The 27,880-nt window shown below is 40.1% G+C and overlaps 1 protein-coding gene across 2 annotated transcripts in view; it reads right to left on the bottom strand.

The window, feature by feature from the left end:
- The window catches only part of NOX4 (NADPH oxidase 4), a 110,206-nt gene that overhangs the window by 56,401 nt on the left and 25,925 nt on the right, over nt 1–27,880 (bottom strand). For both annotated transcript variants that reach the window (XM_086614256.1, XM_086614265.1), the window contains exons 9-12: nt 25,464–25,692; nt 23,292–23,456; nt 23,081–23,143; nt 3,634–3,694 (exon numbers count right to left, since the gene is read on the bottom strand). In XM_086614256.1, the coding sequence (XP_086470382.1) occupies nt 3,634–3,694; nt 23,081–23,143; nt 23,292–23,456; nt 25,464–25,692 (518 nt within the window). The remainder of the gene's footprint in view (nt 1–3,633; nt 3,695–23,080; nt 23,144–23,291; nt 23,457–25,463; nt 25,693–27,880) is intronic.

The following is a 27,880-nucleotide window of genomic DNA, read 5'->3' as shown; positions in this document are numbered from 1 at the left end:
TGTCAAGTGGTTGGACACAAGGCATGGCCCGTAGTCTCTCTTTTTCCCTCCGGAGATGCCAGATAAAATGTCAGCTTTAAAACTAAACAAGCAGTAGTACTTGAGGCAGCAGCAACGACAGAGGAAGCATAAGGCTGATAGATGACAATGCTGAGGACAAACTAGACAGTGAGTGAGACAAAAAAACCCTTCAAACATCCTTGTTGTAAATACTAAGCCAACAATTTTTTCAAAGCTGGAGGAGAAATAGGTGACTTCAGATATATGAGAGAAGCAGAACGAAAAAAGTGTTTAGAGGGGAGGTAAGAAACAAGATCAGTTTATTAGGTAATCCATGGATCTCACAGCTCTGATCCGTGCACGAGCCATTGCACGGATTTCAGTGTTACTGTGGGGTTTAAAGTTGCCATCCACCAGCTCAGCTGCCAGGCAGTCGCAGAGGAAGACACACTGATTTACTTCGCCCTGAGCCACAGGGCTAACCCAAAGTGCAGGGCTTCACGTTTGCAATTACCACAAATCAGCCATTGCAAACCCTTCGTAACTCGGCTGTCTAAGTCCTGACAGGCTAACTAAGCTCTGGTCTACGGCCATAGGTTTCACTTCTGCAGTATGATGAAATAATTGCATTAATAGTACGACCCAACACAAGGGCATAAAATGTTTTGTTAATACAATAGGTGCTGACTTAAGTAGTCACACGTCAGCACAAGGATAGTAATTACATTATCACGAAAACATTCTTTAGGGAGGTCTGTAGTAGCTGTTCCACTATTCACATTACCCAGTGCACATGGCAAAAGATGGAAAAATCATGTTAGGAATCTTTACATGGGAAAAAGCATAACTAATTGTCAATTAACTAAACTACCTCCCTCTGAGGTAGGGATGTATATGTATAGACTCCCTTTACAATGAATGAAGAGAAAAAGGCATACTTGGGGTCTGGCTCATCTCACCCTAAACTAGACACATAAACAGGTCAGAGATCTGCAAAGGGAGGCACAGGAAGTATTTCAGGTGAAAGTATCTGCTACACAGGCATCTGAGAGCACAGTACAGCAGTACCAGTGCCAATGTGTCTCTGTTTTCTGTGATGAACATGAAAGCTAAGCACAATACAGTTACTAACACCACCATAACACAGATGAGAAATGAAAGAACTCAGGTCTGTATTGGGAATTTATCTAAAGGACGGTGCTGCCTACATAATGGGAGGAAATGTTGTGCCTTTAGCCAAACCTGCTTTTGAGAAGGGCAGGTTCTCAGCTCTTCTAAGCTCAGATAGCACCACTTGATTTCAAGGGAGCAAGAAATACATCACTTAGGGGTCCAGATTACCATTTGGATGGCAAAGGTCTCGGAGCTATCATTTCTGAGGTTTCTTCCTTTCTTTCCTACTTTTTTTGTCCTACGTTTTTCATTATTCAAATCGTTGCTTTAAGAAGCAAATGACAATATTGCCTGAAAATCTACCAAGTACTTGCTCCTATGCAAAAAATTATTTCTAGAGCGATTGCCTTTTTCAGAAGCTGCTTCTAGTGGCTTCTTTTACTGGATACCTAAAATGATATGCACTGGGATATTGGCAATAAATGACTTTCCATTAACAGCAACTTCTCATCAGTTGATAATTCTATTACTCCTCCTCTTTTCTCTTGACATGCAGTTGCTCTCTCAGCCTACAAACACTAAGGCCACGAGATATTCTATTAAATTTTCAAAACATAAGACTCAGTGTCAGAGACTTCACCCAAGCCATAACTTGCAAAATTAGTTTGTCAGCAGTGTGTATCCCCCCTCAAGTCCTTACAGCTAATGGCAGTAAATTTTTCCTTTGCCACATCTCCCAGGTGCAGGCAGCAGAAGCTGAAGCCAGTGAGAGGAGAAATGTCTCAAACTAACCGGTTCTCTGATATTTCAGAGAATATCTGCCCTCTTCTTGCATCCTTTAATTTAGGCTTGTAATTGAGTTCTCTGAAATAAATTGTTAACCTTCTTTGGTGTCAAGCATAAACTGTCAGGAATGTGAAAATGTGATACAAAAGAAAATTTGAATAAATAGAATAAAAGTTGAGAGAATAAGTCGTGAGAAGAGCTCAAATGACAGCATGTTGCATAAAAACTCCTCCAGCCTGATATCCTGTCTGCAGAAGCAGCCATTAGAGCATGCTTAAGAAAGATTATAAGGAATGTGGCAAATATAATAATCCTTCCTCAAACAGTCAGCGGATTAGAGACCATTAATTGTCACAGGGCTTAAGGGACCGACTGAGAACAGGGCTCCGTGGTACAGATGCGGCATAAAGGGTTGGGCAAATCACCTGCTTCTTGACAGCACATTTGATCCTCAGAGAGATATCCCTGTTTAGCAAAACTAATACAGCTAATGGTCTCCGTAATGTGACAGTGTCCTGAATCTCATACAGTGATACCTAGGGCAGACCTGCATCTCCATGGAGAATATAGATATTGAGTTGGGAGAAAAATCTTCAAGTGTTAATAGAGAGCAATTCACGCCACAGAGGCAATCAGAAAACTTCAAAGATGCCACTTCTTTTCAAAACTCATCTAGCTAATACTTCTCCACCCCACCATTCCCAATAGCTTACTGTCCTCTCCCAAACAGGAACGATGTTTAACAACAAAAGAGCCATATACTGGAGCAGACCAGAGGCTAATTAGGCCCATAATCTGCTTCTGTCTGGCCAACACCCTACACTTCAAGCAAGAACAAAAATCCAGGGTGATTATGGAGCATATGTGCACATGGCATTGCCCTCCCAAACTTTGCTTATTAAAGTTTCAGCAACTTCCACAGCCAAGTATGAGGCTGGACCAACAAGTTCAACAGATATTGATGGACTTATTCTCCCTGAACTGGTCTAATCCTTTTCAGGGCGACAAGCTCATTTGACTCAGTTCCACAAACACACAAGCTGATACAAATTAACACAGAAAACATTTCTTCATAAGAAAGGAACAAGATAGTGGTGTGTATTTGTCTTCCTCGCAAGGAAACGCTACGCTAAGCAAGAAGAAAGTCAGTCACCAAGGAATAATGACAACTATCACTTGAGTATACAGCTGTCACAGGGAGCAGCAAACTACCACTCTCCTCTGCGGGGAGTCCTGGCTTACACCCCTGGTCTGGAGGACATTCAAAGAGCAATGGAAGAACATGAAAGCAACCGGTAATCTCAGTGTACCATAGGCGTTAATTAACCTGGCAGCCATCCAAACTGCTGGCATCGAATCCGCTTATCAGGGAGCTGCACATTTCAGCATTTCTGCAGGCACTGCTATGCACAGAGGCACCACACTGCACGAGGCAGCAGGCTACCAAAAAATAGGGAAAAAAAAAGAGGCAGACGTGGAAGAACACTGAAAATTACTACACTGCAATCAGAAGATCTGTTAGTAGTTGGAAAAACATGTTATCTGAAGAAACGTACATCTGAATAAAGCAGGGGTTGCATCAAGAATGTAATAAAAATAACTTTGGGGAAATAAGCACGAACGATCTCTAGCGAGAATACACCACAATCAAGGTACAATCGTGCTGAAGCCAGAAAGGGATAACAGTTCAAGCAAAGGTATTTATCTCTGAAAAGGAATTGGTTTTCTACATACCTGTCCAGTCTCCTACTACCTTAAGGTGGACCCCAAACGTTGCTTTGGTATCTGTAGGGCACTAAAAATATTAAATATATTAAGGACCACTTCTGAGTAACAAGAAAATAACAAAATGCATTCAAAGTACAGTTGTTAAGACAGAACCCGGTGTAAATAGGTCATTCCTGAGCAGCTATACCCTTCAAAAAGCAAGTCTAGCATCTGTACAGTTCAGGAAGCCAAGCAGGGCTAGTCTCCACTCCTCAGTCTTAACTCTTCCCTCCGGTCACAGAGGAGTTTGGGATGGTGGTATGATTTGGAACAGCTACTTCACTAAGCATCACTCAGCAAAGATACCAACTGAGGATGCAACAGCACAGAAACACTCCCTCTACTATTGAAACATCATTCAAAATCAAGAACTGCCCCATCACTCCTAAATCAAGGTATTTAAGAGACTTCTGGTTCTTGAGTGTCAGGGCACATGTTTTCAAGCTGATCATTATCACACAACTGATGCTTTCTTATAATTGGAAACTGAGATTTTTGCTGCACTTCACAAGAGCTTAGAATTTGCAAAGGCAAAGACACCAGATTGCATGGTACATCATAAAAATCACTTTGAAGCCACCATTCTCTCACTCTGCACCTATGCCCTGACCTCGGCGATACTTACTTGTGACTATCAAGACAGGAATGATATAATTTACAGTCTTATCTCCACACCATGGTATCTAAAAACCTCTCCAGTCAAGCCATGTCAAAAGTTAAGCAGCCTCCTCTGTCAGCTACAGGAAGAGTTCAAATGCACTGTCTGGACAGCTTTTGCAGGTACACCAAATCATTTCGCACAAACAGGATGAGCAACGATTCCTCAAGAAAAGATTCTATGCTTTCCTTCTATAAACCAACATCATTGGTTTCTTTTTGATAGAAGATATTACTACCAAGTTTTGATGCCTTTCTTAGAACCTGTTAATGATTGATCCAAGCTCCATCACGATTCCAATATCCAACAGATGACACTCCTGTCTTTTCTTTTTTCTACTGCTACAGAAAAATATGAATTCTGAAAAGAGGGTTTAAATTCAAAGAATGCATCTATATTATAAATAAAAGAGGCCCAAGTAGTGAATCCAAGCACCAAATAGTCATCATCCACCATGCTTGTAAGGACACTTCTTGGTTCTGTTCTAGACCATTGCCATTGTCATTCCCAAGATATTCTGTTGTGGAGAGGAAAATCAGTGGCCTCAGGGCTGAGGATCAGTTCCTATCAGTTCTTTATTTAGCAGCAGACACACATAAAAGGGTAGTCAATCCATTTTCCTGAAGCGGAAGAGCATTCTTGTTAAGAGTACTGATTACTATACAGACTCATATTTCCTTATCATCTTTCAAGTTTTCCTATAAAAATTTGGTACTGAAATTTAGAGTCAGAATTATGTCAGCAAGTCTTAGGCTTCAGAAAAATAGCATCAAGGCAGGGATGCAGGCAAACCTCACACAACCAGGCCAGTATTTGCTGTGGTTAGTTGCAATGTTTTCCAAGCAAAATATCAAGACCAATTCCCCATATAAAAGTAGGTAAACAGCCGCTCGGCTAGAAAGTTGTGTACTGGCAGCAAAAAGATCTGTTCTCCTGGGGGCTTCTGTAAGAGCCTTTAGCAGAGCTTATTTTTCAGTCCAGGCTGTCCCAGAGCTCTCTGTGTTTCACAGGAGGTTGAGCGATTTTCTTAGTCCAACTACACACAGTCCCAGTTCAGCACATCTATAAAATCGTCTGACATTCCCTTCTTCCATTAAAGTTATGGCAGAATACCCCTTGTCTCCAGTCAAAATAGGTTCAGATCTGTTAGCCTTTACATTATCCTTGTGACCAACTCCTTTCAGCACTACTTTGAAAAATTATCCAATAAAAAAGAGATTTATTTCTCTTTAGACTTTAAGAAGCCTGTTTTGATACCTATAACTGGGTGTTAGAGTTCCTCAGAGAGTTCTGGAAAAATCTTATTGTACTGCTAAATCTACCAGAAGAAACACTCCCATCATCTAGGCTACACAGGGTGAATTTCCCGCAGTTCAAGAGAAAGATTGTAGATGGTCCAGCGAAGGGCCACCAATACAATGAGAGGAGTGGAGAACCTGACATAGAAGGAGAGGTCAAAGAAGGAATGTGCTTGTGTAACTCTCAGAAGAGAATGCTCAGGGAGATCACTGACTTCCAGTACCTAAAAAATAGCTATAGAGAAGACGAAGGGGCTCTCTCCACCACCATGCATGGTGACAGGACAAGAGACCAGAGGCACAAGTTGCTTCAGAGGAAATTTCATCTGGATATAAGAAAAATATTCCTCACCATGGAATAGGTATCCAGAGAAATAATGCAATTTCTCTTGCTAATTCAGCTTCACAGATCCCTGGATGACCTCATCTACAGCCCTTGCACCAGAAGGCTGAACCAGATGGCCTCCAGAGGCCTTTTCTGACTTAAGACTTTACTGTGGACCTGTAATTTTAACTTTGAAAATTGTATTTCCTTTTTTCTGCACAGAACACTGATTTTACCTCTCTCATCTCCATAAACACAAGTCTCCAAATTGTGGCTTTTTCCAGACTGTTAGATAATATATTGCAGAAGCTTAAGAAAATATTCAAAGACAGTTTTTCAGAAGTTTAATCATAAAAGTGGGTAAACTTTCCCATATTATTAACAGACCATTGGGTGTGTATAATGAAGTGCAATGAAAATATCCTCTTATATATTTAACCTTCTCCATGAAATCACAGAATCATAGGATAGCTGAGACTAGAAAGCACCTCTGGACTGGCTACTTCAATCCTCCTGCAACAGCATGGTCTGCGACAGCAGGTGGCCCAGGACAGTGTCCAGTTGCGCTTTGAATGTCTCCAAGGATGAAGATTCCACGACCTCGCTGGGCAATCTGTGCCACCATCACAGAAAAAGAGCGTTTTCTCTTATGTTCAGATGGAACCTCCTGTACTTCAGTTTGTGTCGTCCTGTCACTGGCTGCCACTGAGAAAAGTCTGGCTGTGTTTTCTTCATTCCTCCACCAGTTCCAGCTCTTTCAGCCTCTCCTAATATGAGAGAGACTCCAGGTCCTTAATAATCTTCATGGCCCTTTGTGCTCCAATATGTCCATGCCTCTTGTGTACTGGGAAGCCTAGAACTGGACACAGAGTTCCAGACATATCTCACCAGTTCTAACCAGAGGAGATGGGTCACCTCCCTCGACCTGCTTGCAATGTTCTGCTTACTACAGCGCAGGAGGCTGTTGGCCTTCTTTGCTGCAAGGGCACATTGCTGGCTCATGGTCAACTTGGTGTCCACTAGGACTCCCTGGTCATTCTCTGCTGAGCTGCTTTCCTGCCAGTCAGTTCCCACTATGTACTAGTACCTGGGGTTATTCCTTATCAAGGATTTGGCAATTCCCTTTCATGATCTTCATGAGGTTACTGTCAGCCCATTTTTCCAGCCTCTCAAAGTCCCTCAAATGGCAGCACAACCACCTAGGGAATCAACCACTCTTCCCAGTTCTGTATCATTTGCAAACCAGTATTGACCCTTGAGGTACACCACTACTGACTGGCCTCCAGCTGGACTTTGTGCTACCAATCACAACCCTTTCAGCCCAGCAGTTCAGCCAGTTTTCTACCTACCTCTTGCCCATTCATCTACTCTGCACTTCATCAATTTCTCTATGAGGATTTTATGAGAAACAGTGTCAAAAATCTTGTGAATTATAATGCTCTTGTCCATTTTACATATCTAAGTCTCTGATCATCCATTTTACTTTTAATTTGCCATATCTCATCTTTAAAACACTGCACAGCAAACACTGCTCCAAGATCCTTATTACAGTCAGCTCTTACACACATTTAAACTGACATCTATTTATGTTCTATGAAGAGAAGCACAAGCTGAAGCACCCTCCTGAATTGGAAATCAAGAGAATAAGCACATGAGCCTTGATTAAATAAAGGCATATTAAAGCGGCCTCAGCAATGCATGATGTCCTCTCTGTAGCTGTGAAGAAAAACAATTAAAATTGTTTTTAAAATATGTTTTGGCAAATAGTACTTGGATTTCACCTTACTCCTTTTTATCTGGGAGCCCTGTGAAACAATCCAGTGACTAGGAACTGTACTGTGGCAACGGCTGCATGCAGCCCCTTATTTTTTCCTTATTGCCCAGTGCACTGCTCTAGAGGAAACTGTAAAGATTAGCCAATTTTGAAATAAAAAAAATACTTTTGCTTAGTTCCTTCTCCTTAAATAAGCAATGTTTTCCAGAGAGGTCAATCACTCACTTGAATAGTCTGTAATGAGAAGGGATATTAGGCATTGTTAAACAAAATGTCACAAGTAATAAATTTTTCAGGACTTCTTTCCACATTTTGAAGAGTTAAATGAACTCTATTTGCCACACTCACTTGTTTAAAATGCTACGGTACACAAATTAGTTGTAGCAGATAGTGTAATTACATGAAGCTATGTTAATTTTATTCTAACCTCAAGCTATCTATACCTTTAAAAAGAGAAAGATTTTACAGGTAGGAAAGTCTATGCTAATCAGGTTATCTGCCAGCATTTGGCCATCCTCCAAAAATAATTGAAAACCAAAGGAATTCTGTTAAGTTTAATAGAGCTGTGCAGATTTACACCCCTGGAGAAACCAAACTATGTTCTTAGGATTGGAAAGGTGGTAGATTTCCTCAGAGCTGTTAATCACATGTAAGCGAGTTTACAAAGCCTATTTTTATTTTATTTTTGCATGTATATGCACATTCAAAGCAGCGAGAATAGTGTTTTATACGTAAATAAAACTTATAGAATACAGATTATTCCATATCTTGATGAAAAAACACCATTTCATATATTTTTTCTTTTTTTTTCAAGCTAACTTGAAATACAAATGTAAATTATCACATAGAGAATTTGCAACAATTCCTGGAGAATTTTATGCTTATAAACCAAAAATAATTATACTCACCAGTAGCTGTAACTCTACACTGAGATAAAATATAGATTATATTTTTATAATCTTAATAATTTAATTAATGTTTAATGCACTGCTAGATTAATACATACTTGAAATGTATTTTATTTATTAGTTTTACATTGCAAACACGATTCTTAGTTGTCCTCCATGCCTTGATTTTATATGAACACAAAGTGAATGAACTAATTACTGTTGGATCACAGTGGTAATACTTTACACTCACTTTATATTGGTATAAAAATCTACTAGAGGCGATGAGCAGTGGAGAACCTGCGCACATGAGAGTACAGCATATAGGAAACGTGTTATCACCATCTGTGTTTCCAGCTTAGAATATCCCAAATATTTAACATCATTGGTATCTACTCCCTGTCAAGAATCCTGTCCAGAACAAGAAACAGGGCAAACCTTCTTGAAATCTAAATACTATTGAAATAATGTAAAACATTCTTTTTAGATTTTGGGGTGCAGGGAGTTGCGGTGAGTCAACAGCAAGCTAGCAAGAAAAAAGCAAGTTAATTCCTGAAAGTTTCTAGTTCTTCTGTACATCACTACCATAAGAATTGTGAAAACTCTTTAGAGAGATGTCAGGTTTTGATTACAGTGCTGTCACGGAAGCACTGATGCAGACACCAGGATAACATTGCAGAATATCTATCATCAGAAAAAAGAAGATAAAGGGATGCCCAAGTTATGTACCCCATGTGGCTCTGCAAATAAAGCTCCTCACAAGTTCCTGTGGAGATACTGCTCTCAAGCTGATGCACCACAGTAAACACCAACTTCTGGGTTTGGTGCTGCAGTAGGCGGCCTGAATAGTGCCCAAAGTTACAAAGACCTGTGCCACAGCTGGAAGAACAAACTGAAATCTCATCTTTGCCTGATTTTGGGAACTAAAAAGATCATTGTAGAGTTTGTGTAAATAAAGGGAAACTCCTTCAAAGACGGCTTTCTCTTGGGGGAAGAAGTCACAACATGATCCTAATATGGATTTACAGATATCCTGGCAGGGACTATAAACACTGCTGAGCCCCTGATCTGTTTCCATGCCTCTGCCTGCGTGCCAGGGTGAACCAGCTGCACCGTGAACTCCATCTCATCAGCCCATCCTTGCTCCAGACTCAGACGAACCCTTACATAGATCAAGAAAAACACATTAAAAACTTAGCATGTTTGGGAAAGAGGCAGAATTGCAGGAGGAAAAAAAGAACTAGCCACAATCAGCTTATTTTCCCTCTAATAGAGGGGAAAGAAAAAAAAAAATAGGCTTTCAACTTTGTTAGCTGACAAGAAAATGTGAACCTTGGAAGCTCAGTAAGCTGTAGCTTGTCTGGTTTCACACAGAATTGATATAAACATTCCTAAAATGATTCAGCCTGACATCAGAAATGAAGAGGAGTGATGACAAACACAGGCATGCTATATAAGGGTAGCCAAAAAATAGTAGCTAGACTTCAGTCTGACTCATAGGAGGTGAAGTCTGTTACACTGGGCTACCCCTGTTTTAACTAATGAATCCCATAAGAAGCAAGTTTGAGAAGGAAAAAAGTTAATCTGAGGAGTTACTCTTTTAAATACATCTCTGCCTCAAAGGCTAGGGGATTCTCTGACATGGCTCTGTTTATTTTTGTTTCAGGTTACTTTACAGATTGGATTTTGTCTAAAAGCTTTCCCTGTTAGAGACTTGACCTTACAGCTATCCTCATTTAATTGGCAGACATCAGCAGACACTATAACATTTCTGAATGTAGGGAAATCCTGACCATGGAACATGATTTAAGTACCAAGGGTGTCTGGATGATCAAGGCGAGACCACCATGACTTGAATTCTCATTGCTTCAGCCAGAGCCTTCCTATTGCAAAGCTGACTCCTTGCAAGCAGCCCAGCTGCATAAACACATCCCAAGCACTTTTTCCCTTTCACTTTCCATTCCCTTGTACTCCTTGCTGTACAACCCCAAACACCTGCAGTCTAGCTAGTGGAAAAAACACACCATAACACTGTGGGATGCTCCAGATGCACCACTGGTCAGCTGCAGTGCCAAGAAGGATCATTCTGGTCATCTGGGGTCTAGCTTCTGTAACATAAACCACAAACCCACACCCACGAATTCCTGTGAGTCTGTAACATTTGCTACTTCGCTCCCTGCAGTTTCAGTTGTTAAATTACTCTCTGTGTTCAAAAAGAAATCTTTTTTTTTCAGGCCTCAATATATGAGCATTTGTTCCTTGATTTCGCTCTTGCATCACAAGAAAACACAAATGTTTACTGTAACAGATGTCTTAGGATTGTAAATAGACCAATAGTTGTAAGTGTAAAATACATACAATGTTGCATAATATATATATTGTTGAATAAGTAATATGAAATTACTTTATTTTCTAGTACATCTGTAATAGCCCAACTGCTACTCTAGCTGCTACAGATGCATTACAAAGATACACTTCTACAGACTAGTCAAAATTTGCCTCTGCAGGTCTACCAAGGTAAAAAACTTGCTGACCACCCTTTCACTCCAGCAGACACATTACATTTCATAGCATCATAGAAAGCACAAGTTGGAAGAAACCCAGAATAATCAAGACCAACTCCCTATAACACAGTAAAAATGTTTCAATCCTAGCAATATTCAGCCCATATAAACTATGCGTTTCAAGTTGCTAGCTAGTGGAGAAAGCAAACCACAACCTTATGGGAAGCTCAGGATGTAAGCCTTTGTCCCTGAAGGAGTAAAAGGCAGTAGAGTAACATTTCTGTCCAAGGCTGCCTCTCCAAGTCCTCCAAGGGTAGGTGGACACATTGCCAAGCAACACTGCAGTGAGCTGACAAATGCATGAACATGGAAACTGAATGGTACAACAGGCTCCATCATCATCCTTGAGAAAAAAAACTATGGACCATCTCCAGACTTGTGTTAACTGGCTCCCAGTGATGTGAGGTGCTCATGGAAAGAACCATTAAAGGATCAATGGGTTTTCTAGTTGGATGACCACCAACCTCCTAAGGAACGCTGTGTCCGTCCAAACTATCCTATCAGCACGCACAGTATTTTGCCAGGCTAAAGCACACATCCCAGATAGTCAGTTGGTCTTAATTTTAGGGCAACAATAAGCAGGGCTCTTCATTTACTTTAATACTTTGTCCACGTGCTAACTGTATTCATGCTTAAAAGTTGTCTTGTTTTTTTTTTTTCATTTTGAAGCTCTCCTGCACGTCTTAGACCTTCCTCTAACCTGACCTAGCAGCTAACCTAGAAGCACTACCTCTGATGGGAGAAAACACACTTCTCTACTACACTCAGTACATGTTTGTTATATATTGTAAATTTACTTTCATAATCTCAGAAGAAAAAAACCCTGCTCATGAGAGAGATCTAACACCTGTTTAAAGCATCTGCTGAAGGAGGACTCAGCATTTCGTGAACTCTAATGTGGCAATTTCTGTGTTCCCTTGATCCAAAAGACTCAGATTTATAAGTTTAAATGAAAGTGAAGGTTTACTTATTGTTTTTATACAGACTCTAAAACTATTAAGCCCAAAACCAAACCAAACCACACAAACAAGTCTCAGGAAGTACTCAAGGCATCTGAAATATTAATCTACTCTATTTTTGTTTTACTTCCATTCTTTGTCAAACAGCTGCTGTATTTTCTACTTCTATGAAGAGCAGACAAGCTCTAGGGATTTCTTTCATTTGCCAGCAAGATACTTCACAATATCTGCATTTCCCTAAATTCTCTGTAAATCAACTCATAAAGCCAAGTTTCATAACCATTTGCACAAGATATTTAACAAATCTTATCAGAATGTCATCATGTTAAATTTTGTTTTTACTGTATTTATCTGTCAGTATGAACTCAGCTCTTGATGTCCTTACATGCTTTTTACTCAGGCAAACTTCCAACAACTTTTCAGTTTTTTTTATGAAGCATTTCAGAATTTGGCCCCTAAGCTTTTCCTGTTGTGGACAGTTTATTTCTGAAGTTTACAGTACAGGACATGTGTTGCTCCATCATGTCCATTTTTGCTCCTTGCACAGTATAAAATCTCTTGCTTAAAAGAAGCTCAGAGCTAAATCTTCACTTCTAGGCTGTTAATATCTTCACTGGTTTTAAATGAACTCTGGATTATCCAGGGATAAAAACAACCTTAGCCCTACAAAACACTGGTTTTCTCTTACAAAAGCAAATGTGTTACTTGTGATGTTGTTCATACTCATGTATTATTTGCTGAGACTTTTCTGACAAAGCATCAAGCCTAAAACTGTAAATGTACAGATCAGGGCCATTAGCTTGTAATTCCATCATGCTTAAATTCAGATACCAAATGAACTTAAATAGAGGTGTAGTGGTAACAAGGAAAACCCAAGCTACAAAAAAAACATATGAAACCAAAACAAAAGCCTTAAAGACAGAATGTATGAATAAGTAATAGCTTTTAGTCATTTAGGTACAGTACTATAATTTATGATGTACATAAAGAAACCTCTTGCAGAAAATTCTACCTACTCTGAGATGGTTAATGGACTTAAGATTCATAGATTCATAGATTTCTAGGTTGGAAAAGACCTCAGAGATCATCAAGTCCAACCGTCCCTAATCCCCATTAAACCATATCCCTAAGCAGTTCATCCACCCTTTTCTTAAACACATCCAGGGATGGGGACTCAACCACCTCCCTGGGCAGCCTATTCCAGTGGCTGACAACCCAGAGTTTCTCTGCCCAAGGTTCAGTAGCTATTACTTTATAGAATTTAAATTTTGATACTAATCAGACAAAGTATTCTCCTTCAGCAATATCTGCTTGGGATTTTTTTCTGTGGATCTCAGTATCTGCATATACAAACTTGTCCTCTCAAAACTCATCTCTGACTTATTGAAAAACACACACGGACTGGTTCCCTAACTTGCTACATGCTGCAAATGACAGAGCAAGGAGTTGACCATCCCTGTATAAGAGCAGAGAATTCAAGTCCTTTCAGAATTTTTCTTTTCTTACTCATATAGAACTGTATGTGGAAGGAAAGGAAGATAGACGTTACACTACAAATCCTCCTGATGTGATCTGCTTCAAATTAACCATCTGTGCAAAAAGATGGAGAACCAGCAAAAGGGCAGAACTTACTGGAGCTTTTTATTACCAAACTCTTCCAGTTTCTACTTCGCTGCAATTTAAAAGCAGATTTGTTACGCAGCATTGAAGTAGAGGAAGTCAGAGCACGTAACACAGGAGACTATTTCTAGCTTGAAAGAAAGATCTACCTGTTGCTGGTAGCTGATCTCTGCTTACCTGCCACCAGAACTAGGAACTAGACATTGAATGAAGAGCCAAAACTTTTTGGAGGAGCTGAACAAGCAACCACTCATGTTAATATAAAGCAGATGTTTCATAAAGTCTGAAGGCTGAGATCTTTGCTTTGGGTTCTTTGTTTTGGTTTTATTTTTTGTTTTATATGTGCCATTTTCATGTCATCTGTCTCTATTAACTCTATCTTGCAAAGCTACTAATCAGTGGATATGCAGAGTACATCTTAAACAGAGACAGAGAAAGCTCAATAAGAGCAAGTTACCTGTGTCTGAGTATCAACAAGAGTATCTTAGGATACATGTATGTGTTAATTAAAAAATGTCACCAAAGGACAACTTCAGTTCTAAAATAGTATTAATCTGAAAAGACAACAAACATCGAACTCAGGATATCTCTCTCTTGGAATGACAAATAAGGTCCTGGACAGCTTTACAGATATAAGTAAAGTACAAGGACATTTATTAAAAATATTTAAGGTCGCACTGTTCACAGGAGCAGAAGAGGTGATACTCTTTCTACATAGACAGTCAACTTCTTACAGTGCAGATTAACATCCTCATATTAAGCCTTTTATCTTAATAACAGGTGGCTTTTTAATTGTCTCCAAAAGGGATTCTGGATGCTTAACAGGGAACTGCAGGATAGGAGGGAGCATCCTACCAACAGTGCTGGGTCAGGAGGAATGATGGAGAAAGGAATGAAGTCTCTGTCAAGTCAGCCAGTGAAGGTTGTCCTATACGGACCAGGCAATGTTTTTTCTCTGCCTGAAGAGCCTGATCTTAGTGGGCTAAGATTTATTGTTTCATCAATTCCAACAAAATGACGCCCTGAATCTCAGAGAAATTCAATACAGATTACTTGCCTGAGTGACTTCAATTCAAGAAAGGAATTGTGGTCAGGTCACTGAAATCACTAGACAGGAATTACAGAGTGCAGAATTCAGTTCCCAGAAACTCCTAAAGAATCCCTCCTCTCCAGTACTCACAGCATCTGAGGGCCAATTCCCAGGGACTAACTCTAGCATTTTCTCTAGTCAATGCAATAATGTCATTCAGAGGATTTAAGTTTGGCTTCTGTCCTGAATATCTCTTGCATGTATGGAGTAGCCAAAAGCACTCCCCTTTGTCTGTTTCGCATGACAAAAGGAAGTGCTGTCTCAATGTCTACATATAACGCATAAAACTCTGATGTCTCATGTCTTGGATGCTAAAGTAATACTTCAGATACCTTGTTATGGTGAAGTTTCAAAATATCTGAGAAGATAATTTATTATACAGATACAATTGTCAGAAATGAAAGAGGACAATCCTTTGAGACCCAATATTTTAGCTGGAAAAAAAATAAATAATTACTATTCCAAGTAGCAGATCTATGTTGTTGCCATAAACCAACACTTAACGAAGCCTTTCCATCAGCAGCTCAACTTCAGCAAAGCAGATACTGCAAATTGACTCAGTCAATCACCACAGCACCTGCTAGGCTCTCCTCCATAGCTACCACCGTAAAGAAGCTTTGATAAAAGACTCAGTTTGCTACTGCATGTACCATTGGGACTAAGTTCTTTCTTTTCCTCAGAGGTGGTCCTTCTAGTTTAGAGATGGTAACCACTGAAAGAACAGTGTTGAACAGTTTGTAGTGTTCCATGCATGCACCAGCAGGAAGGATTTTAAACTTTAAGTTATTCAGACAGCAGTTTAAGTGAACTCTGAATTCACCCCACAATGGCAGAACAGTACCTCCTATCTTTGTGCAATACATGTTTCAGTTCCAAGGGGAAACAGGGGCATGCCAGCAGCTAGTGACAACCAGAACTGTCACGAACTTGGGATAACAGATCATTTGATCCTGCATTTGTGGATGTTTGTTGCAAAGAAGTTTCACCAAGCCTCAGATCTGAGCCATCTCCAAATTTAGAAGAATTCACCTCCTGGTTTTGCCCTTATTTTGAGGTCTGTCACAGTCTAAGTTCCACATGAATTGATGTAATGGTTTCTTACCTTTTTTTTTGCCACAAGCAAATCAACACAAAACAGCAAGGTTACCAAGCTTTATGAGGTGCTGGGAGTAGACACCAGTCTTTTGGTAGCCAAGCTGTCTAAACTGCAGCTTGCAAGAATTTGTGGCTTGCCTTGACTCTGTACTAGATTCAGCAAAGACCACATGAAAGGACCCAGCACATCTTCTGAAGTACTTAACGTCAGCAAAACACAAGGCTATTTCCATGAAGCTTACTGCCAATTGCCACATGCCAATGCAAGAAATTCCAAAAACACAAGAGAAGTCACTTTTTCTGCTAAGACATTAACATATATTCTAAAGGAGCATCTACTTCTGAAGTCATTCATCAGCAAAAAAGGAAGTGTGCAGCCATAAATGGTCAGTACTATGGCTTCATGCTGCTGCAAATAATCATCAGTGTGGTTAAGTGTTTGGAAAGAGAGGGAACTCAGTATCAAGCGGAAAATATAAGATGGAGATGGAAAAAAAAAAACAATGGTACCATAAACTAAAAGCCCTAGTCACTTCTTGTTCATACAGGTTCAAACTAAGAACAACAAGAATGAAGTAACACTCTTCAAAATGCAAAAAAAAAAAAAGTAAGTATCTCCATAAACTATTTTTTTTTCCTCAATTTGATAAGAAGTGGGACTTTGTATATTAAAAAATGGAAGCAGTATTGTGGATATACAAACTGTAACGAAGGACCATTCTTACTGCTAGAATTTTGTGCTATTGCTAGTGCTTGTTGTCTTTTCCTAGGGCTTTAAACATCATTATAGACAATGACATTTAAACCATATTCCATAGCAGATGAGTTCCACACTTTCTTCCACAAAAGTGATCAGTCTCAGGAAGCAGAGCACTAAAGAGAAGATTTCTGATGTTTCTTCGGATGGTCTGATCTCCAGACCACATTGTGTACTTGGTCTGAAAGACAAACCCTATTAAAAGAGTTCATCAAGTAGAAACACACAAAAATCATTTGTCTCTTTACAAACTCTCAACTAGAATATTTATTTACAGAAAATATTTCTCCCCACTTCAGATTAAAATATCTCAGAGCTGACTGTGTTCTGTTCAGATTCATTTGTAAGATGCAGTAATATCCTATTTAAAATAAGTAAATTGGACACAAGGGCATACAGGACTGAAAATGTTACACTGTTTTACACACGATAGTTGTGTATAGAAACTGGTGAAAGAAGCATGGTAAAACATGCTAAAAAGAAAGCATTTTGTCAAAGTGAAATCAAAGACAATGGAGCAATGAAGACAATATGAAGCGAGTAGCCCACTGAACTACCGAGAACTGGCCAGTAGGTCACTTATAGGAATCCCAGACATTGGGTAATCCCTTCATCACCATTCCCAGCCTTTCCAATGGATAACAAAGTCAAGAAGTCACACTAGTGAATAAAAAACAGTGGAAGTACACTTCAAAAATGGGGTTAAAAAATGCCAGCTTCCATATCAATGATGAGAGAAAAATCGGGATCTCTGAATGCCTGAACTTCAGAGTGCACAAGTGACATTGCCAGTATAGGTTGAGGGAGGTGATCCTTCCTCTTTATTCAGCACCAGTGAGGCCACAACTGGAGCACTGTGTCCAGTTCTGGGCTTCCCCGTACAAGAGAGACATGAAGATACTGTGGAGAATCCAACCAAGGGCCATGAAGATGATTAAGGGTCTGGAACGTCTCTCCTATGAGGACAGGTTGAGAAGCTGGGACTATTAGGCCTGGAGAAGGCTCAAGGGGACCTTATCAATGCATATAAACACCTGAAGGCAGCGTGCAAAGAAGATTGAGCCAGGCTCTTTTCAGTTGCATCCAGTGGTAGGACCTGAGGCAACAGGCACAAACTGAAACACAGGAGGTTCCCTCTGAACATCAGGAAATACTTTTTTACTGGAGGGTGACCAAGCACTGAAACAGGTTGCCCAAAGAGGTTGTGGAGTCTCCATCCTTGGAGATATTCCAAAGCCATCTGGACATAGTCCTGGGCAACCAGGTCCACGTGGCCTTGCTTAAGCAGAGGGGTTGGAGAGGATGATCTCCAGAGGTCCCTTCCAACCTCAGTCAGTGTGTGATTCTGTGACATGAAGCCTTTGATAGCAGAGCCAGGTCACAGGTTAGCAAAGAAGCCGAACTGGCAGCTCTGAGTTCAGAGTGTCATGAGTTTTGCTTCTCCAAATTCCCATGTACATTTATCACCAATTACTTCTGCTCATTCCTTCCATCAGCAGGAGGAAGAATGCTTTCAATCGACAAAAAAGAAAATAAAATAAATGCCAGTGCACACATTTCTGAACAATGCCTACCTCTTTATGTTCACTTGGTTGCAATTTAGAGCTCCCTCTGGCTCCAAGTGAGACACACAGGAGCTTTGCCAGAGTGCAATGGGAGTGGGTTCAGGCCCTTTACACAGCTCCCAGTGTTTTCCTCCACCCCGGCGTTATGTAAGAAATCAAGCTAAAGTGTAAATATTACACAACCTCAAAAAGGGAAGGGACTAGTAAAATATCTGTATGCCTCCCTCACGCTGACTCACCCTTCCGTTCCACTTCTGCTTACTGCTCTCACTTAAGAGTATAAAGATATGTCTGACCTGGTCACTTCTTGACTTTTAAGCATACCCCAGGCACAGTGAGATGTTTCATTAGCTTAGACGAGACATCACATAGAGCCTAAGCAGGACAACAGCACCAGGAAGAAGGCTGCAGGCTTCACCCTGGCTCTGCTGCAGTCATCGCTGCACTGTGCTTCCAGCATCCGAAGCCCCACGCGCCCCTCGCGCTGCTTTCACTGTGGCTCTGAGCCCCACGCTCCTACACTAGCCTAGAAAAAATAACCCAGGGATTATCATCACCCAACAAAAGAAGCAGCAGTAGTGTTCCAGCTTGCCTGGTAACCACAAGTAGGTCAGATTGGAGCAGAAAAAATACTGAGTTAAGCTAATGCCTATACACTCTATAAGCACAGTTCCATGTCTGGCATCATATTAAAAAACAAGAAAAAGCTTTCTAAGCAGGATAGAGAAGCCCAAGGTATATTCTATGACCTAGAAAAACACATGGAAATGACTGTCCCCTGCTTAGACTGGGCAAAAAGATTGTCATAAACTTAGATATTTTGAATCCTCATTGTGCTATAAAACAGCCATTTACCCAATTCTGCATTTCTACAGCAGTTGGAAATACTGAAATATATTTGTGGTAATAAAAATGAAGCTCAATAACTCAGTGGTAACTTCATATCTTGTAACAGTTAAAACATGCATGTAATCTTGAAGGATATGCTGTTATGCTGAAGGACATCACTGTACTTTTAAGTGTAAAGCACTGAGCATGAAGAGAAATTACCTGGTCTAGTATTACATACCTGAAATATAATGCATTGTGCATGATTAGAAATCGCTAGTTTTAATGTTACATATTTAATACATACCTAAAAATTACGCAAACTGTAATTTATCAACTAGACTCGTGTATTGGAAAGATACTGCACATTATCTGAATATAAATGAGTTATTTACACTCACTAAGAAAACTCAGACCCACAACAAGAGATCTATTTTCCATAGCTCCTAGATCTATAAGTTTTCGTGCAGAAATAATTTTTCATACCATGCATTATTAGAGTATGTCATTTTAAAAACTGGATGAAATCCTCAACTCATGCAAAGAATCTGACTTCAATAAAACATCCTATTCAAATTCATCCTATCATCTAACTCAGTAGATCCATGTCAGCAATCTCTTTTCTGACAAAAACTCTCGTCGTAACAAATAAGAAGTTTTGCCAGAGAAAAGACCACTGAACCAGGCCTAATATTCTGTAATGACATTACTTCTGGAAATTAGAATCACATGATGCATTGTTTTAGCAGTGGCCTAATATGAGAAGAGTAATGTAAAAGTTCAATAGTTTCCAAACTGCAATCAATACTAACAATTAAATTATTACTGTTATTTTAATTTCCACTGAGATGGACAGTAAGAAATTAAGAACGTGATATTTTGAGTTTAATGTTCAAATAAGATGTGTCCACTGGTATAGAACAGGTCTAACTTAGAATCATAGAATGGTTAGAGTTGGAAGGGACCTCAAAGATCATCTAGTTCCAACCCCCCTGCCATGGGCAGGGAAACCCTCCCCTACACCAGGATGCCCAAAGCCTCATCCAACCTGGCCTTGAACACTTCCAGGGATGGGGCATCTACAAATTCTCTGGGCAACCTGTTCCATTACCTCACCACCCTCAGAGTGAAAAATTTCTTCCTTTATCTAATCTAAATCTATGCTCTTTCAATTTAAAGCCATTGCCCCTCGTCCTATCACTACATGCCCTTGTAAAAAGTCCCTCTCCAGCTTTCCTGTAGGTCCCCTTTAAGTACTGGAAAGATACAATAAGATCACCCCAGAGCCTTCTCTTCTCCATGCTGAACAGCCCCAACTCTCTCAGCCTGCCTTCATAGCAGAGGTGTTCCAGCCCTCGGATCATCTTCGTGGCCCTCCTCTGGACCCGCTCCAGCAGCTCCATGTCCTTCTTGTGCTGGGGGCTCCAGAGCTGAACGCAGTATTCCACGTGGGGTCTCACGAGAGCAGAGTAGAGGGGCAGAATCCCCTCCCTCGACCTGCTGGCCACGCTTCTTTGGATGCAGCCCAGAATACGGTTGGCTTTCTGGGCTGCCAGCACACATTGCTGGCTCATGTTGAGCTTCTCATCCCTTCCCTCCAGCGTGTCCACACCACCACACAACTTGGTGTCATCTGCAAACTTGCTGAGGGTGCACTCAATCTCACTGTCCATGTCTCCAGCAAAGATGTTAAATAGCACTGGCCCCAGTACCGAACCCTGAGGAACACCACTCGTCACTGGCCTCCACTTGGACATTGAACCGTTGACCACAACTCTTTGAGTGCGACCATCCAGCCAATTCCTTATCCACCAAGTGGTCCATCCATCAAAACCATGTCTTTCCAGTTTAGAGACAAGGATGTCGTGTGGGACAGTATCAAATGCTTTGGATAAGTCCAGGTAGGTGATGTCAGTTGCTCTTCCCCTATCCATCAATGCTGTAACCTCATCATAGAAGGCCACCAAATTAGTCAGGCAAGATTTGCCCTTAATGAAGCCATGTTGGCTATCACCAATCACCTCCTTATTTTCTATGTGCCTTAGTATAGTCGCTAGGAACTTTATGAACTAACCTTATATAACTTTACACATCCAGGGATGGGGACTCAACCACCTCCCTGGCCTATGAATACGGCCTATAAATACTTGAGAAAAGATGGTGGGGAGGTAGGGGAAGGTCTCTTTACATTAGTGACGGGTGATAGAACAAGAGGAAATGGGCATAAGCTTAGTCAGGGGAGATTCAGGTTGGATGTTAGGAAGTATTTCTTCTCTGAAAGGGTTGTCAGCCACTGGAACAGGCTGCCCAGGGAGGTGGTTGAGTCCCCATCCCTGGATGTGTTTAAGAATAGGGTGGATGAGCTACTTGAGGATATGGTTTAATGGGGATTAGGGATGGTTGGACTCAATGATCTCTAAGGTCTTTTCCAACCTAGAAATCTATGAATCTATGAAACTATAACTTTATGAAATATAGCTATTCTGGGGCCAAATGAGTGTAAAAAGCAATCTGAGACTTATGCTAAGTTCTTTAAATTTATCTTCTGATCACTAAACTAACAAAAAAATATAAATAAATACTGACTGAATCATTCTGCACAAAAAAACAGCTACCATTCCATCTTATTCAATGCACATAATTTTTCAGCATAGCATATCTAGTTGTCTTCATGCACTATACAGAGGAAAACCTTAAGAACTGCCTACTGGAGTTACCAACAGCTAAGTAACACACCTCTGCTTTCCACCAGTAAAGTGAGTAGCCAGGAAAAATTTGCAAAAATCAGGCTATGCAAGTGCTAATATTGCTTCACCAAGCTACAGAGAGGCAGCTTCCCGTAAGTGAGATTCACTCCCAGATTTACAGCACAGAATTTATTTTGGGTGGAATTTAGTGTAGGTTTCCCTGTGACAGTACTTGCCTCCCAGCTCAGCATGTAGATAAATAAATTTAAAAAAACAAAACAAAAACAACAACAACAAAAAACCACACAACAACAACAAAAAAAAAAAAAAAAATACAACAAAACACTCCTCAAAACCAAAGAACTGAAAGTGGACAAGACTGGGTTGCACCCTCTGAATCTCAGGTAACAGTAAAACAGCTGCTTCATCGCACTAGGTACAATTTGGTCAGGATAAAGTATCAGTTATCAGTCTGAATATAACAATTTAAGGCAAATATTTATCTCCATAGTCTTTTTGAAGAAGAATATCCATTTCAGGCAGTCCTAAAGACTTTATTCCCTTTGGAAGAAAAAGGCTGCCCTTAATATCCAACCTTAAACTTTGCTTTTTGTAACAACATAGCCAGTGCAGTACAGGGATTTTTCGGTAGCATCTCGCAGGTCTCTGCACTGCTCACTCCTGAAGAACTTCACATATGTTGATATACAATTTCACTTTATTCCAGTCTCTCTCCAGGGAGTCCAGTTCCCATACAAGATCAATCGAGCTGAGTAAGTAATAATCCCAATGTTGTATGACTTCACTGGTATGTTATTTTAAGTCATTCATATATGTGTTAATATAAAAATAAAGCAGAAGACTATTTTAGAAACTTCTTTTTTAAACCTGATGTTTTTCTAACTTTGGAAAAAGCAGTTGCAGAAATGTCTTTTCATTGAATAGGAAAGACGACGGAAAATTCATTACAATTTGTGCTCATTCTGCATTAAGCTCTACAAAAATGGCTGAAATCTCTTTTATGAAACAATGATCAAAATCACATTGATTTTATTTATTTATTTATTATTGTTCTTCATTTCTAGGAGACTGAAAAAATTTCCCGTTATCATTTTCTCAACAGTGGAGAAAATTAAATGTATGTATTGAGTATTGTCATACATAATAATCATGCCATTTTGTATGCATTGGTACCCTCATAAATGAAACATAAGCTCTTCTAGAGGGAATTTTCACCCTGAAGGAAATAAAGACCATTTGCTTACCACATATAAATAAAAGTGCAGAAAAAAAATCATCTTTCTTACCATTGTAAGGGTGAATGGATGGCTTTCCAGTGCAGACACCCTTGGACAATGTAGAATAACATACTGAAACAAAATCAGCCAGAGAAAATAAAATGGTAGAAAAGATATGTTCAAAACATTCAGTGATGGGTTAGTACATACAAAGTGAAAGTCATCCCTATAGACAATGCTACATGAACAGCAGTGATTTTTTAGGGGCACATTGACTCACCTGACCAGGCCTTGCTTTAAAGTCATCCTTCACCATCCTTACTTCAAGGACATTGGAGGGATGGCGTATCACTGAAGTTATCGTAACTGGTTTATTGCTGCGGATGTAGCGGTACAGCCTTTCAACACAGTACAAGCACAGAGGTCCAGAAATCCAAAACCAGGTCTGAGGGAAAATAAATATGCTATCTCAAAAGATTTTTCAATTTCTGTTTTCTAATTTCAAAACTACATGCGTGCTTGTAGGACCTCATTTCACATCTACTGCAGAACAGTGTTTTGGTCACAAGTAACCTCCACATCTCTCTACATGCAGAAATCCAAGCATGTTATGGAAGCTTAATCAGTCTAATTGGCAGCATCATCCACAAGTACAAACAATTTCAACCATAAAACTCATCAGGAACAAAATGCTAATGACCTTGTTTGCAACCATGTTACTCTGGGTTTACGGTTAGATGGCAACTGGTTTCAGCAGTGAATGACACAGCACGTAACACTGTTTCAAAATCTACCAGACCAGAGTACTACAAAACTGGTTAGCCCTAATGGGAAAACAGTCTGACTTGAAATACTATTTGACGAACACCTACTTTTAATCACCTTTTAATCTTTACCAAAAAACTAAGAAAGAAGCATTCTTGTGCTTTAGAACTTATGGTTACATTAAACTGACATAAAATCATAGACAAGGGAGAGAAACACGTGCTTTCAAATCACGATTCGTTTGCCCCTGTGGAAGATGTGCATGCTAGACAAATAATGCCCTGGAAGTGCCCATTTCTCTGCACTGATTATACGGGGAGCCCTCGGTGACTACCTCAGATGGAGACATTTGCAGCTGCTCAGCTAAATTCCATCCTACAAGTCAATTACTAACAGCTTATGGCAGAGCTAACTATTAATTCCACATCTGTTCAGTCATTCAAGCCACAGCACTGAAGTGCCCTCGACCATCATCCATCTTCCGTTTACAATTTCTGAAGTTAGACATCAGCATCTCTTGCAGCTAGCAGATTATTTAATTTCCTCAAGCATCTCTGGCCTTAAAAACTTCAGTCGCTCACAAGACCTACGGCTTTTTTTTTTAGACTTGGTATCACTAAGTACATAAAACACTTCCAAATCCAAAAAACTCCTAAATAATGTTACAAGCTGCCAGGAGAACAGAGTGGCGATTTCTTTCCATGGCTCTTCTTCCATAAATGGCTCTAAAGTAGGCATCTTAAATCCCTAAGAGGACTGTCTGATGTCCTGTGGATCATACAGAGCCAGATACACATTGATGCTTGTAATGCATGAGTATTACCACAACAAAATATACATCCAGAGAACTTTGTTGCAGGACTTCAATGTAGAACTGACTATTTCTTATGATTACATGCTCCATAGTAACATGGGTTCCCATTGCAGCTAGTAAGGGACGTGTTCTACAGAAAACAATGACAATAATAGAGAGAAACTCCTGTGAGGTCTGTTATGGGACCACCTTGGGTAGTGGGCCTTAGACTTGTGAACTCCGTATTGCCAAACTTCCTCAGACTACTTGCTAATACAGCCCAGCTGATGGATGAAGAAAAAGCTGCTGCCACAAAACATAAAGAACAAAAGGAAAAGAGAAAATAGAATAAGAAAAGGCTGTCATCATATTCATTTACCCATACCACATACAGAACAAGCCTGTCTGCAAACAACAGGCTACACAAAGCCAAACCACAACCAACTGCAACCCAGAAAGGAGCATTAAGACTTCCATCCGCATGGAAAAAAAAGAACAAATGGAGTCTGATTATTTCAATTAGCTACTGCCACACAATGCTTACAAAAGGAGCTTATGAATATGTTATATAAATGTTTGCTCTGAAGTGCTACACTGTAATTTAAAGTCACATTTACAGCAAGGCCAATACATCTCTTATCATGCCATATAAAAAAGAACATTACAGCCAATCTCTTGACATTTTCCACCCTATTCTATGCACCACATTGTAATGCAGTTCAAGGTTTAATACTGATTGTTTTTTCCCCATCAAATCTTTGAATGCCTGAAAAGGTTTTAATAATATTTTCCATTATTAAAACATCTGGTCTGGAAAAGCAGTAATTAGTGGTTATGGCTGAACTGAAAGACTTGGCATGGCTTATAATACCTGAAATGTGGGATCATACAGACCTCTGAGAAGTGTGACTGGAACTTGGGTTCCTCGGAACAAATTTTCATAAAGTTATTTTGTACAAAGGGTTCTGATACTGGTAAGTCCTCTGGGGAAGGCTCGGCAGTATAGTCAGGAAATGGATCTTCAATAGCCTTTGGCATCGTCATATTCTGTCGGAGTGTTTTGTTAGGATTAAAGCAACCAGGAGGGTGTTCCTCTAAGTTGATTTGGTACTTCAGCACTCCCCTACAGGAAAATAAAAATAGCAAAGACACTGAAGTAATAGTCAAAACCAAGCAACTTAACTTAATTTGGAGAGGGTTTTAGAAAGAAGTCACAAGGCTCATCTTCTCTAAAAATTTTTATTCCCTTTACTTTCAGGACTTTCAATGAAATTGAAACTTTGCAACAATAGAGCCCTCTGTCACTAGAGGCAAGGTTTAATTTTTCCAGCTCACTTGGCACTCCCCCACTGAACAGCCTCAAGCTTAATATTGCTTGAAAGGGGAAGACATTGTGGGAGCCTTGAAAAAAAATTAAATAATCACATTTCCAGTTCAATCACACCCAGGCTGTTTTCACTCATCCTCCCTACAGTCAGCAAGCCCTGGTTTTTAATGCAATCTGTAGCAAAAGTGGTCTAAGTTGCCAAATCATAAACTGCAGGAATATTCCCACTGCTTGGTGTTTATCAGGTTTGCACACAACAGTATAATTTGCTCCTTTGAATATCATCTTGTCAAATAGATAGAAGGAAAAAAGAAAGCCCTTTCTTGCAAATTATTTTGTGGGGTACAGGCTTGTTTTTTAAGCTGAAGTTAAATTTATAGTAATATGAAGTGAGGACTTTGCAGCTGCAGCTAGAAACTATGAAGAAAAAAGTGGAAACCTGAGACACTTTGAGATATCTCAACACATGAATGAATCATTGAAAACAGGGAAGAACCGATAATACTAGTAATAAAATTCCTCAGAAGTACTACTTGCCTCCAAATCTGGATTTGATGACAGTAAAAGCACAAGGAGGAATATTTAAAAAAACAAAGGGCTAAATGACAGCTGTATAGGATGGTCCTGTGTGGGAAAGAAGGCACACTGACACAACGTCTGGTGAGACGTGTCCTCTGAGCATTAGGCCATGTGGTGAAGATTCATCTCAAGTATGTGATCAAACATACGGACATATGCTGCCCCCTCCTCTCCTCAACGTACATACACAGCAGCAGCAGCGACAGAGTTTAATTCACAAGAAGAGAGAGAAGTAGGACATCTGCAATATTCCTAACTTAAATGGATTCCGACAGGCTACTGGCAATCTTCCCTACTGAAAAGCGGTCCTGACAGCTAGTAACAAGCTTCCCGTATGGTCCAGTGAATAAAGTACATCTTGGAAGTTAAACCTGCTCACTCTAAACTCCACATCCAACCCCAGGAGAATCACTTGGGAAGTGTCCGTGCACCTCCACCGATGCTTCTGTCTGTATTTATTGCCCGATCATGCCTGTCACTTGCATCTGGCACCACTGTTGGTCATTGCGTGTTTGCAAAGTGACAGATACCCCTAGCATTATGCCAGTTCCCTGCTCCATAATTATTATGGTGCCTCATGGATTTAGCTGGAAGTCATAGCACATGTGATATTTTTCCAGTCAGCCCTGTATGCATGCCTGCCAGCTGCTCCTACAGCTTCTCTGTTCTCAGAACATCCCAAAGAGGATTCAAAGCTTTCCTTGAGACACAAATAGCTGAACTGCAAACATGAGCATACACTCCAGTGATGTCTAGTTTTTTTAAACTATTACAAACATGCTAACTGAGTGGCAAACTGGGATGACAAAGCTGCAATTAACAGCAGCTGCAATGACTCCCATTTCTGAAGCTGCCAAGGAAAGGCAAGTTGCCTTACACACCCAAGATCAGTTCCCAGAAAGGTTGAATTCTGCACAGCCCTTAAGGAGATGAAGATATATCCTCACATATTTATTTGGTGCAACATTTGAATACATAAAAACTCAGTGTGGATGTCAGTAAGTAGGAGATGGACATCTTTAGCAAACAAAAATGGGAGAGGCAAAAAGGGTAAACCATGTGAAAGTGTCCTACAGGCTGAGCAATACAGCATGCAGGATTTGCATGGGCATACATGAACCTCTGCCCCAATACTCCATCTCCAAAATGGAGATAAAATTCACTTCTGGCTAGAGCTGGAAAATATATATCACTATTTCTTGAGATTTTTATGATGCTAAGCTACAGATCAATGGTTCCAGGTGTTTTTATAGGGAATTGCACTGTTCCTATCTTCTCATCCATCTTCTGCTCCTCAACTCAAGGTGAGTTTCTTGAGGGGTCTGCTAAAGGTCAATGTGTGGGTGGAATCTTAAGAATTTTCAGCTTTTTGAAGATAAATGCTTGGATAACTCTAGTAACAGCA

Source organism: Tauraco erythrolophus, chromosome 1 (assembly GCF_009769465.1).
Source record: "Tauraco erythrolophus isolate bTauEry1 chromosome 1, bTauEry1.pri, whole genome shotgun sequence".
Lineage (NCBI taxonomy): Eukaryota > Metazoa > Chordata > Aves > Musophagiformes > Musophagidae > Tauraco > Tauraco erythrolophus.
This window is presented reverse-complemented; position numbering and strand designations above follow the sequence as displayed.